At 61.2% G+C, this 13,076-nt stretch overlaps 1 protein-coding gene across 4 annotated transcripts; it reads right to left on the bottom strand.

The window, feature by feature from the left end:
- Positions 1-2,368: 2,368 nt before the first annotated feature.
- On the bottom strand, positions 2,369-12,984 carry LOC116862827 (calcium-regulated heat stable protein 1). Of its 4 annotated transcripts, none has more exons than XM_032850256.1 (4): positions 12,931-12,984; positions 5,286-5,450; positions 4,449-4,571; positions 2,369-2,790 (listed from the first exon to the last, which is right to left on the bottom strand). In XM_032850256.1, the coding sequence occupies exons 2-4, from the start codon at positions 5,441-5,443 to the stop codon at positions 2,628-2,630; spliced, it is 444 nt and encodes a 147-aa protein (XP_032706147.1). In that variant the 5' UTR covers positions 5,444-5,450; positions 12,931-12,984; the 3' UTR covers positions 2,369-2,627. The 4 variants fall into 4 exon arrangements, with proteins under 4 accessions (XP_032706147.1, XP_032706146.1, XP_032706149.1 ...); XM_032850255.1 differs by lacking the exon at positions 12,931-12,984 and adding an exon at positions 6,962-7,080; XM_032850258.1 differs by lacking the exon at positions 12,931-12,984 and adding an exon at positions 6,954-7,029.
- Between the last annotated feature and the right edge of the window lie 92 nt (positions 12,985-13,076).

The following is a 13,076-nucleotide window of genomic DNA, read 5'->3' as shown; positions in this document are numbered from 1 at the left end:
GGCAGGGAGGCGGTGGGGGGGGGGGGTAGCTCAGGATCTGCGGGACACTTGGCAAGGTCTCCAGCCAGTGGGTGGGGAGCGCCCCATCAGGAAGACTTGGCAGATTTGTCAGGGTGGAGGTAGCCTTGAATCACTTCCTCTCCAAGGGCTGTTTCCTCTTCCCCCACCGCTCCTTGACCTTGGCCTCATCAGGCCACTTGGGATCCGTCCCACGGCCACCCACCCTTCTCTCAGAGCTGGATTCCTGCTCCGCCTGCAGGTTTTCCCTCAGATGACACTGGCCCCGTGTGGCCCTCCGACAGAGCTCCTTGTTTGCAATAAACGCCTGCTTTGGCTTCTCCCTCAACAGGTCCCTTGGCCTGGTTGTAACTGTTCAAACACACTTTGAAAACCAGTACTGCTCTGAACGCACCCGATCCCGTCTGAAAACCAGTACGGCAGTAAAAATACGCTGCACTGTCAAAAACAACCTCCCCTCCCTCAGGAGACACTGGCTGGGCAAGGCCTTCCCAGGCTGACACGTAAGTCCCACCCAGAGCAGCCCCGCCTGCAGCCCCGTCCCCCTACACCCTGCACCTCCCCACCGTGCGCCTGGACACCCAGGCCCTTGGCCTTCACACCTCCCACCACCAACCTCCCCTCGGGCCAGCCTGCCCCTGCTCTCAACACGCAGACTCAACACAGTAAAAGTTCAAGTGCTTCCGCGGAGCCAAGTGGCATTTTGTTGTCACGAAGCCGGATTCCACTGCTAACCTGCCCGACACTGGAGAAGGATGATTAAGGGGAAAGGGACGGTCCCATTCTCTTACCACCCCCAAAAACCAGCCTGTGAAGCACAATGAATGAAACAGCATGACTGTGTCCGCCCCACTCCGGGGACAGGCCCCTTACCTGCCGGCTCACAGGAGAGGCAGCCGGCCTCCACCTCCACAAACAACGCAGAGCCTTGCACAAAACACACTTTATTGAGAGAGAAGCGGCTGGTGGGAGGAAAGATGTGGATGGAATCCCGGATGCTGTTCCCAGCTCTGTCACCAGCATCAGACGTCCTCCCAAGCTCCGGAAGCACGGCCCGCAGCCAGCAAAGGCCTCCGCGGACCCAGCAGGAGGCAGGGGGCGCAGGGGCCCTTCGGTGGGGGGGGCCCCACGGGCCAGGAAAAAGCAGACCAACTGCTCCCTTCACTGTGCTGTTTCACTGCACTGTCTGCCAGCACACACGCGCGCACACACACACGCACACAGTCAACACACTCATCTGTGTATTTTAAAAACTCACCAGTCGTCAGCAAAATATTTCTACCTTCCAACCCCTTTCAAAGGAAGCGCTTCCCAGACGGAAAGACAAACAGGACCACAGACAGACACCCAACAAGGGCCTTCCTGCTCCCGGCTTGCTCCCGGCATGCCCCTGGGTCCGCACCCCCGGCCAGCCTCCCTTGTGTGCACACTCCCCGTCTGCCCCCTGGGCTTTCAAGGGTTCACTTCCCTGCACTGACACATGGTTTCCTGACTACACATAAGCCCCATATTTCAAAACATTATTACCCAGCTATTTCTATTTTTAAATCACGAGAGCCAAGCCAAACCAAACCACCGCAAAGAAACTCCCAAGGATATGTTGACGGCAAATATCTACAAAGGTTCGAAATGTCGGCAGCAGAGTGCGCACAGGGCTGGCTCTGACTGAGAGCCTTCGGTATTAAAAAAGGAAAGAAGAAAATCCCAAGCATGTCTTAACACCAGTTTGCAAGAAAACCCCACACCAAAGGTGCATTTCTCCTCTAACTTTGGACTTGACCAGGCCAGCCCAGAAGCAAGCTACTGACTCTCTTCTGGATGGATCTGGACAAAGGTCTGATTTTAGACAAAGACCCTCCCTGCTCCCATGCCCACCCACCAGCTAAAGGACCAGGGATGTGAAATGCCTTCGAAATGATGATCATTCACCTTGAGGGCGGAAGGAGACCAGGCTCCTCGGAGAGGATGCAGTGGAGCTCGGCAGAGCCAAGGGGGGGAAGGCTCAGGGCTCCCAGAGAAACACTTTTCCCCAGATGCCCAGTAGTGACACTTCCCACTTGCAAGGCACCAGAGCCCTCCCCTGCTCACACCGTTGAGCCAGATTCTCCCCCGCCCAGAACCAACCACAAGGAGCAAGAGAAGGGCCTGGGCCTGGGGCCATGGACATGAGGAAGGTGGCGACATGGGTAAGAGCGCATCCGAGGAAACATGCAGGGCCCCGGTCAGCCCTGGTGCGGACTGGACCCGGGAACTGAGTCCCCAGTCCAGGGGCACAAAGGACTCTGTGGGCTGGGGAAGCCTGACCCACCCGCGGGCTGGGGTTGGACCCTCCACTCAGCCACCAGCACGCACCCCTTTTTCCATGCTTTTAATGCTTTTCAGATGGTGAGAGACGGTTGCAATGGTCAGAGGCTGTGCTGGTGGCCGAGAGCACCCCCATGCCTGCCCCCCACGCCCCCTCCTCCAGGAGATACTTGAAAGGGACCGACGGGCTCCTCCCTTTGAAGCCCCACCTTAAGCAGCAGACCAGCATCTCCAGTTTGGTCCTGCCTCCTCCTCCCCCCAGAGTCTCCCGCAAGCCCAGGAGAAAGAGGTGCTTCCGGCCTCTCCTAGGAGCTGACGACGTGGCCGGACCAGGTCTCGTGCTTGGTGCCTGGAGCCAGATGGGTGATGACCACCTCCACGGCCTGCAGCTTCTCGTTCTTGGGGGGAATGGAGCACATCTTATAGGTGACCTCGTCGCCTTCCACAGGGACGTACTCCCCTTCCACACTGCAGGGGTGAGGAGACAGCACTCAGTGCCCTGCCCTCAGAAAGGACCGCAGCCCCCGCTGCTCAGAGGGCCAGCCCATCTCAGTGGCCCCCGTCGTCTCCCCTGACGCAGAGGCCGAGACCAGGCTCAGCCCGTCCAGGGCCCCACACTCTCAGTTAAATGGAGGCACCATGGGCCTGGGGACAGAAGGGCAGGGAAAGCTGGTCCGAGCCGAAGAGAGGAAGACAAGTCACCGTCGCGCGCCGGTGCGACGACTCCTGAGCTGCTGCAGCACACCCAGCACGGTCCTAGGAGCCCCCAAACCCAGCTGCGCGCACCTGTGCCCTCCAACTCCCCAAGCGCTCAGCAAGCTTCGGGAAAGTCCCTTCTGTGCTTAAAGCTAGTTCCAGAAAGCGTCCTCTCCCTGTGACCACCCCAGAAAGAGTCTCTCAAGTTTGAGGGGGGCACAAGCCACCATCTCGCCCGTCCCAGTGAGGTGCCCATCTTGATGCCCCCTGGAGGACCCCTCCAAGAGGAACAGCCCCCTCGGCTCTTGGAACTGGTTCGTCTTGATGGAAGAAGCCCCCCCCAGCAAATGGTGCCTCCCTCGGATCCGGCCACCCGGAAGCCCAGGACTACACATCTGCAGCCCGCTTCCGGCCGTGGAAGCAGACATCCCGTGTCTCCACCTCTCTGATTTGCTCCCCAGCAAATCTCTTTAATAACTTGTTTGCTCCTTACTAACTTATTTTTCATGGTGCCCTGCGACTATCCTTGTAAACCCTTACCGATCCCTTCTGGCCGGGGGCGAGATGAAAATACACGTCCACGCCAGTCTACGTGTGCAGACACACGTCAGACGCACGGACTCTGCAGCTTTCTCGCGTGTGCACGGTAGAGGGGCAGTGAAGGCCCCGCGTGCAAGAACGTCGGGGAGAAGCATCCAGAAGGGATCACTCGCCCGTGCCAACAGACGCTTGGGACAGTGCCCTGCCTGCCTGCAGCAATGGGGTTTTCCTCTATGGCCTGGTCTGCCGTGTGGGATGGGACGCAGCCCGCCACAGCCTGAACTGAAAGATGGGGGAGGCGGAGGCCAAAGAATGGGGCAGGGGTAAGGCGTGCGTGAGGAGGGCCCCCATATCTGAAGGCGGGAGAAAAGCGCAGGCTGCTGGCTGCCTTCCAGCACTGAGATCTCGAATGTGTGGGCCGCGCCCTGGGCCTCCCGAGGGTTTCCACACAGGAAGGAAGGACGTCAGTGAGCAAGTGGCAGGGAGAGGGTCCAGCTCCTAGCCTCACCAAGTGGTTTCCCCGAGGTAAGCAGGAAGCCAGGCCCTAGGTCCAGTGCAACTCCTGCAGCTCCCAGGGATGCCCCCGTCCCCATCCACCAGATACACAACCTCCCAGGGGTTCTCAACATACTTACGTGTGTACACATGCGCTATCTCTTGTGCGCGCACACACACACACACACACAGACTGTCGCCTGCAGCCGCCCACACACACCACTGCCAAGTACAGTCTCACCACCCCACCCCCAGGCACAGTCACACACAGGTCACAGGCAGAGTCTCACACCCTCACACACAGCGCCCACCAAAGTCACACCCTCCCCCTGCCTCCTTGGGGCCTAGGCAGCCCCTGCCCCAGCCCCAAACCACACAAACCAGCCCTGACTCACTCAGAAATGTGCAAGAAGATGTCGGGGCCGCCATCGGCCGGGGTGATGAAGCCGTGGCCCTTGGATCGACAGAAACATTTGCAGACTCCTTTGTATACAGGACCTTGAGAAGCCCGCACCGTCCTGACAGAGATGAGGAAAGTGTGAGGAGGCCCCCACCAGCCCCCCAAAACAGCATCCCACTCTCCCAGGACACACCCAGCTCATCCCAGAACCTCCCCCTCAAAAGCTATGCCCCAGGCAGTAGCCAGGGGCATAATGTCCAGCTGTGCAGTGTGCACTGCACAACTGTGGGAGCCATTCACACAGACTCCAGTAAGAGACGCTCTCTGATGACCCTGGCAAATTTTCTCGGGCCTCAGTTTCTCCATCTGGAAAGGGGGTTAGACTAAAAGCTCCCTGAGCATCCCTCCGAGCACTAATTATTAATCACAGCAGCCTCTACTCCTTGAGCCTGAGATCTGGATCTACCAGGCACCGTGCAGGTCCTTTGCAGCTCTGTAGCCAACCTGCTACTGTCCCCATTTTGCAGCTGAGGAAGTCGAGGTCTCACAAAGGAAGAGGCTTGTTTGCGGTTAACACCCAATCATTTAAGACCCCATTGATTTCCCATTTGTTACGACCCCCAGCTTGGGGCAGGCTCAAGGGGCCTGGGGCGTGCCCCCCAGAGTTTACAGGGTACCTTCCTAGTCTTGCACCATCAGTCCTTACCCTAACCCATTTATCTCCCCATTTGACAGGCAAGGACAATGAGGCAGAGATGACCAGACACAATGATTCTGGCTCTGGGCAGGAGACCTATCTTAGGAGGCTTCACCAGACTAGCCCAAGACTCACGCTGAGAAGGTCCTTGTCCGGCGGGTGGGCAGTGGGCTGGGGACCACGTTGCCCCGAAGAGGGGACGGTGACCGATCACGGGCCCGCTGGGTGTCCAGCAGCCCCACCGAAGTCTGGTGGGTTGGGGGCTGTGGTGGTGGCGGAGGCTCAGATGACATGGCTAACCTAAGGAGAGACAGAGGGTTCTCAGGGGCTAATGCCTTGCAAGGAGGGGCCCTCCAGATGCACCCCCAGCCCTGTGTCTGACAATCTGCCAGTCGAGACCCATTGCTCTTGGCTGGGGTACAAGGCTCACTCAGCATAGAGGTCACCTTCTCTGGAAACATGCCCGGGTTGCCCCAGCTGGGTCAGGTGCCTCAGCTCCTGCTGCAGTCATAGGCCTCCCTCTGGCATCGTTCTGCCAGGAAATGCCCGCTTGCCCCATGACAGGGATGCCATCAGTCCCCTCTAAGTCCCCTCCACGCAGCACAGATCTTGGCACACTCGGGGCACTGAGTCAATACTCATGAAAGGGAAGGAGGGAGGGAAGGAGCAGGAGGGAGGGCAGGCGGGCTTTAATGCCAGCTACCTAGATCACACTCCAGCTCCCCAGCAGACTTGACCCACTAAGTGCCAGGCACCCTGGGGAAGGCGGAGAGGCAAGGGAGAGAACAGCACACAGTGCCCCTCCAAGAAACTCTGGACACAAACCGGAGAGGCACAGACCCCAGCTTTGGATCCCCCGGGGGCTGTCACTAGCCTGCATCCGGGACAGCGAGCCCGAGGGACCCAACGTGGCAGGCCACTGCAGAGGCCCTTACGTGTCCAAGCGCTGAGCAGGCGCCCTGCCTGGGCCACTGGCCACGAGGAACACCAATGGTCACCCTCAGCATGCATCAGAGGCGGGCTCAGACCCGGCTGCGGGCTCTGGGGGCGGCGGACTCCCTAGCTGCTGCCCGGCTCTGGCACTTGTGCCAAGAGCAAGACGTGGCCACTGCCCTGAACACGTGACCACTAAGGTACCTGCTCTGACTTGGCCTTGGATTAAGCCCAATAGGAAAGAGCAAAGCTCAGGAGCCGGCGGGCTTTGAGCAATCCCTTCCCGCTCTCTGGGACCAATCTCCCCATCTGTAACACGGGGCAGCTGAGTGGGCATCCCTGGGCACCTGTTTGGGGCTGGTGACGGCAGGGAAGGTGAAGGGAGCCAGGCCCCACAGCCAGGGCAGCAGCGGCGGAGCGCTGAACTCACACCGGGCCCAGGCGCGCAGGGCGAGCTGGGGCGGTAGCAGTCCCGAGGGTTTGTGGGCTCACGCAGGGTTTTCACACTGAAAACAGGGGCTGCCCTAAACACAGCTCTCGCAAACGGGGGCTTCCAACCACTCTGGGAAAAACTCGAAGATCTGATCACCCTGAACCCCCAACTGCCACCCTGCTTCCCTCACTGATGGTGACTCTGTGGCCCCGGGCCCTGGGCTTTCGGCCTACATCACCCAAGAGTGTACCCTCTGCCCGCATCCCAAGCCACCCGAGACCCAGGCCTGATTCCTCCCCGAAAAGGGCCAAACCTCTCCCCTGTCCCCTTCCCCCACATTCTACCCACAGCCCCCCACACTCCCCTGTCTGGCCTTAGTTCTGTCTTGCTAGGAAGAGAGAGGGCTGGCTGGCCTTCTGGAGGAAGTGACATAGTACCTCCTGACCCTTCTCTCAGCTGCAGCCGTGGCCAGGGAGGACCGGGGAGCCCCCACCTCATAAAGGTCCCGGCTGCTGGGCTGGGGCAGGGCTCCAGCGTGACCCAGCAGCACAGGTCATAGAGTCCCGGAATGTTCCAGTGCTTGGGGTTCTGGGAAAGGGGCTGGCCCAGAGAAAGGAGCGTCCTGCCCAGGCTTCCCGGGACAGCAGGGGGGACAGCAGCGGGAAGCAGGGGACCCCCCACCCCCACCATCTACAGTCTCCTTGCCTTCCTCTGCAGTCAGGCACATCTGCCCTCATTTTGCCATGAAGGTGAAATCACAGACTACACGCTAAGCACTCAGCATCGACCCAGCACCAGTGAGCAGTAACTGCCAGCAATCACTGCTGTAACTGTCATCATAAGGTGATTCCACACACAGGTGACTGGTGTCAGGCCCTCTGGTCATGGCACTAGAGACACAGGGCCTGAATGTGCAGGCAGAGAATAAACAGGTAGCTAAGAATATAAATAAGATCATCACAGATTCCCAAAGGGCTGCTAAGAAATACACAGAAAAAGTAAGTGGGTGGAGACGCTTTTCTAATGAGGGTATATGCAGGGCCCTAACAATAAGAGTCAACCATCTGAAAAACCGGGAGGCTCTTCCAGGTAGGGGAAACAGCCTATGCAAAGGCCCTGAGGTTGGCAAGGGCCCAGGTGTGGCTGAAGGCCAGCAAGGAGGCAGTGTGGTAGGCACCAGGGATGGGGAGATGAGAGCCAGGAGACGAGGGCCAGCTTACAAATTAGAGGGCATCACCTTACCATGCCCACCTCCCCCTGAATTAATGAAACAAGCCCAAATTAGGGGCTCCCTTTCTCTCCACTGGAACATCCCTGATTCCCCAAATACACCTCAGAGATGCCAATGGGAGCCCGTGGCTGTGGGGGTGAGCAACCTGAGGGCAGCACAGGGTCCCTCCACCTCTCTAGGGCCCAGCACGGGGGCTGGTGGAGAGCAGCGTTCCCTTCCTAACCAGCATAAGAACCAGGAGCATTGGCCTGGCGCCCACCGTGAACTTGATATGCTCTCTCGTTAGCACAGTCCAGCAAGGGGTGGTGACAGCCATGCTCACACCCAGCAGTGTTAGAAACCGGGGCCGGAGGGCACCACTGGCTGGGGCGGGGGGTGCAGGGAGACCCCGGGTCCTTCACCACTGCCATCTGTGCTGGAGAGCAGCTGGGGCAGCTGGGGCAGGCCTGGCGAGAGGCCAGCCCACCCCCAGGGCTGGCAGAGAGAAAGAGGAGTGAATGGCCGCTGTCTGGGGAAGGCTGGGGTCAGAGTCCAGCTGTCAGGAAAACAGCTGGGGGAGGGGGTAGCCAGTGACCCAGGAGCCAACCCTGCAGCTGTTGCCCACCCCCCACCCCATTCCACACACAGATGGGGAGAGGGTGTACAGAGGGCCAGACACACCTCCCACCAGGGTCCAGGGCTCCCGCGGAGGCGGGGCCCACCCTCCAGGACCAGCCCCTTCCACCACCAGCCCAGCACCCCTTAACTCCCCACAGCTCCCCATGGCCAGCCGGGAGCAGTTTGCAAGAAGATGCCTGAAGCCCAGACATGGGAGGGGCCTCTGACGGGCAGCACAGTGGCCTAAATGCCCCTGGCCAGGGCGCGTCACAGCTCCTGTGCTTATGTACGTGTCTGTGCACACGTATATGTGTGTCCTCACATGCACGGGCTTGTCACTGCCTGTGTGTGCACATCAGGGGACCAGGTGGGGCTGTGTCTGTCCCCCAAGCACACTGGGGGCTTGCACGGGCCCCTGAGGACCCTGACGAAGGCTATATCCCTTCCAGCAGTTGCCAGACCACTCACTATGCGCAGGAAAATTGGACACCAGGGCAGCAAATTCCTGCTCTCAGGAGCTTACGCTCGGGGACTGAAGACCCACAACCATAGGGACAAGAGCAGTGTCCTGGAGTTAGGCACCTCGCCCAGCTCTACTCGTTCATCCCCACTTTGCTGATGGGAAAACTGAGGCACAAAGTGTCAAGTAGCTTGCCTTGGGCCCCCCAGCTAAGAACTAAACTGGGGAAATGTTCTGGAGAAAAAGCAAGTGGGGGAGGGGAGCATGGGTGGTCTGAGGGGGTGAAGGGGGGAGGGGGCACGCTCCCCTTCCCTCAGTCAGCCCCCACCCCAGGTTCTAAACAGTGCCCAGAGCCAGGGGAGGGGGACCCAAGGTCCTAGAAGTGAGGGAGCCAGGAAGTCACTCCCACTCTGGCTGCCCTCGGGGAGGGGTATGTCAGCAGGGCCTTTCTCCCCGGAAAGGGTGGAGAAGGGGGCCTCAACCCAAAATAGCCTGGGAATTTTCCACAGGCCCTGCGTGTCCTCATATTAGGTCCTGAGAGTCCACCCAGGCACCCGGCTCTGGCCTTCCCAACACCTCCCCTCAGCCCACCCACCTATCTGGGGACTCCAGACAACCCTGCAGACCCCTATGAGCCCCCACCTCCCGCCTCCCCACCCTGAGAACCCAGCAACCATAGCAAGGATGAATCCCTCTGAAGCCCAAGAGCCAGGTGCTTTCTCCAGGGAGGGGAGCATGGACAGTGTTTCTCAGTCGTTTACACTTTAGTGAAAGGAGTTTGCAGTTTACTTCCCAAGACTCCATTCTTGGTAGCTTTCACACCTCTCCCAGACGGCAGGAAGACGGGGGACTGGGGGGAGTCTAGGGGAGCAAGAACTGGGTTTAATCACATTGGGTGCTTCTGTCTCCGTGTGGTTCTTGGCAAAGCCAGGCCACTCCAAGCGTAGACTGAAAACTGGGAGTGTCTTGAGCCTCACATGGGTTTCTGGCTGGGGGAAGCCAGGGCTGGCATCATGTGTGGACGCTTCCCAGCTGCAGGGCCAGGCCGCTGCTGGCACATGAGGGTGGCTCTGAACCAACCCACACAGAGGACGGGGGCAGGGCACTGGAGAACCAGCCATGGCTGAGGAAAGGGGACAAGAGTGAGGCTGTGCTTTGATTCATCTGATGGCCACTGCCCACGACCCACCGACTTCGCTGTTGGGCTCACGGCTGGGCGCTCATGTAATTGAACTAGATTCATGCCCACGGCAGCACAGCTGGGGAGATGCCTTAATCCCCATTTTACAGGTAGGGAAACTAAGGCACAGAGAGCTTCTCACACTTTAGGGTCCCCACGAGTGTGGTAAAATGCAGACTCTGATTCTGAAGGGCAGGAATGGGGTGGTCCTAAGGCGCTCCCAGTGCGGCAGGTGCTGCTGGTGCAGGGAACAGAGCAGCATCAGCGTGGGCTTCACGACCTGCCCTTCACAGCCGGTGGGTTGGCAGGTGTCAACTCCCAGTGAGAGGGTGGCAGGGAAACGGGGGGGGTGGCCAGGGGTGAGGTTCTGGATGACTCACAAAGTTACTCTAGGGCACCCCAGGTTCCTCCTTTGTAAACTGAGGCTGAGACTCGGTGACTCCCTCCCCACCTCCAGGCCAGCTGGGCCCCCACCTGGCAGAACGGAGGGCTGACTGTGGAGGGGCAGGTCCGCTACGCGGAGGCGGGACAGAGGAGTCCCAGGAAGCGAGAGGCCCCGGGAGGGGGCCCGAGACGGACCTCTGCCACCTCCCACTCTATTGTTCGGGAGAGAGCTGCGGCGGGCTGGGAGGGAGTGGATGGAGGGGAGGCAGGGGAGGGGCGGGGGAGGCAGGGGAGGGGCGGAGGAGGCCAGGGGAGGAGCGCCGAGGGGAGCGGGGGGCGGCGGGCTACCGCCGGCCAGCCGCCGCCCGGAGCCAGCAGGGCCCGCCGCAGAAACACAAACAAGGCGGGGGGGGTGCCGCCCGCGGACAGACGCGGACAGACCCCTGGCGGGAAAGTGCCCTGCCGCCCTCCCCCCACCTCCCTGGGGCCCCAGAGTGCTGAGAAGAGGCCGGAAACCCTTGGACCCGCGGCTGGGGAACCCGACGCGGCCCCTCCAGCGTGGCCGCCTGACCCCCGCCCCGGAGTACCCCGACGGCGTCGCGGAGACCAGCCCCGCCCGGCGGAGAAGGTCCCCCAGCGCCGCGCCTCCCACTTCCAAGGGCCCTGCGCCCCCCTCAGCTCGTAACCAGAAGCCGACTCTGCACCCCGTCACCCCCGGGTCACGCATTCCCGTATTGCATCCTTGCCTCCAGCGCTCCCCGCACCCCCGGACTTCGCGGGGTGGGGGTGTTGACCGTAGTTTCAGGCCCGACTGTGCTCTCCGCTGCCCCTGTGACCCCTGGCAAGTGACCTCCCCACTCGACGCCCGTTTCCTCATTTGTCAAACGGGACACTGATGCAGCATCCCAGGCCCCCGGACGCGGTGCAGACGGTGCCCGCTGCAATGGCCTCAGCCAACAATACCTGAGCCGCTAACGGGGGAACTGTCAGGCATGGGGCCATCTAGAATAATCCCTCCCACTTCTGTCGCTGCTGATGAGACAGAAACCAAAGCCCTGCTCAGCCACTCCGCGGGACAAAGACAGACGTTCCCCTCCCAGGGGAACCCACCCTTAATGGCGACCAAGCGCCCCAGGGCCCCGCTGGGTCTGGCTCAGCTCCGCGACGCTACAGGACCCTGTTCTTGCGCTGGAGGGGCTCCGGCGCCACTTGGGGATGTGGGGGCGGGAGGATGGGCAGCCAAGCACTGAGAACCCGCGGCCACCAAGCTCCCCCCCCCCCGCCCCCAGCCGGAGCGCAGAAGTAGGTGGAGAGGGCCTGGCGGAAGAGGGGAGGCTGCCTTGAGTCTTACAGGGATCACTTCTGGGGGGTGGGGAGGGGGTCACTCCTGGCAGAGGGACCTGCAGGAGTAAAGGCCCAGGGGAAGGAAGGGGGTGGTGGATGCTGGAGAGGGCCGCCATGGAAGGTAACAGAAAGCCCTGTGGACAAGTTTGGGACTTAGACAACAGGGACATCAGCGGACGATTTTAAGGCAGGGGGTTGATTTGAACCGATTGTTTTTACAAGTTCCCTCTGGTTTCAGAGAGACGAGAGGATTGGCGGGGCCAGACTGGAGGCGGAGACAGACAAATATAAAAAAAGCAAGAAAATATACGACAGTAGCTAATGCTTCTCCCGGGACTGGGTTAGCCTCCTCCTTTTATTCTCTCACACCCCGTTATCAAAGAAGTTATACCACTCATGTACAAATGGAGAAACTGAGGCGGGAGGCCTCCTCTTTTGCCGTGAGACACCTCCGCCAAGGGGAACGCAGGCCCTGCCTGGAACCCGCTGATTTCCCCGTCCCCCACCCACCCACCCCACCCCATACACACATCCACTCCAACCCCAGAGAAGATGCGGGGGCCGGGGACTTTCTTTTAAAAAAAATCAAAAAACAACGCTGCATTTCAGGCCTGCAAACGGGCCGCCGGCGGGGCGCGCGGGGAGGGAGCCTGTGGGCGCGGGTGAAGTTTTTCTGCTCCGCCCTGAGGCCCCCCATCCGGGCGCAAACACTCGGACAGCGCCCCGCGGCTCCTCCTCCCCCAGATGCGGCCAATCTTGCGGCGCCAGGACGACTCCCTCCGCCCCAACATCCCCCGCAACCCGGGTCCCACCGCCCGCGCCCGCCGCCCCGGCTGGGGTCCGCGCACCTCCCCGCTCCGCCCCGCGAGGCCCCCACTCGCGGTCCAGCCCACGGGCAAACCGAGGGGAGGCTGTCCCTGCACGCCGCAAGCGCTGCCGGACGTCCGCCCCAAAGCCCTCCAGCTGCGGCCACACCCGCCCCCTTCCCGGGGATGAGTAACCTGCTCTCCCCAGACAGGCCGCGGCGGCCCGGGCATCTCCTCCGGGCCTAGAGACCCAGCCCGGACCCCCACGCCGGCGGAGCCCCATTCAAGAGGGGGCTGGATGCGGGCGGCGGCCACAAGGCCACAAGGTGGCCGAGGTCCGGCCCGCGCTCCCGCCGCCCCGGAGAGGACACCCCGCCACACCCCTCTGGGGGACCCGGAGAAGCCGCCCTACCTGCGACCCGCTCCGCTTCGCCAGCAGCTCGGCTCTGACTGCGAGAGCTGAGGGGCCGGGAGGGGGCGTGGTCCGCGGGGCGTGGCTGCAGGAGGCCCCGCCCCCACGAGCCCCCAGCCAATGGGGCGGCGGGCCGGACCGCCCGA

The sequence above is a fragment of the Lontra canadensis genome, unplaced genomic scaffold, assembly GCF_010015895.1.
Source record: "Lontra canadensis isolate GAN:19392208 unplaced genomic scaffold, GSC_riverotter_1.0 scaffold348, whole genome shotgun sequence".
In the NCBI taxonomy this organism is placed as follows: domain Eukaryota; kingdom Metazoa; phylum Chordata; class Mammalia; order Carnivora; family Mustelidae; genus Lontra; species Lontra canadensis.
The sequence above is the reverse complement of the archived record's forward strand: the minus strand, read 5'-3'. Positions and strand labels throughout refer to the sequence as shown.

Bases quoted from the DNA above. Each gene is read 5' to 3' on its own strand.
- LOC116862827 (XM_032850254.1), bottom strand. From the start codon at position 6,948: ATGTCACTTCCTCCAGAAGGCCAGCCAGCCCTCTCTCTTCCTAGCAAG. The intron at 5,451-6,880 runs GGGAGTGTGGGG...GTCTCTCCTTAG, and splicing joins ACAGAACTAAGGCCAGACAG to GTTAGCCATGTCATCTGAGC. The intron at 2,791-4,448 runs GTGAGTCAGGGC...TCACCCCTGCAG, and splicing joins ATCTTCTTGCACATTTCTGA to TGTGGAAGGGGAGTACGTCC.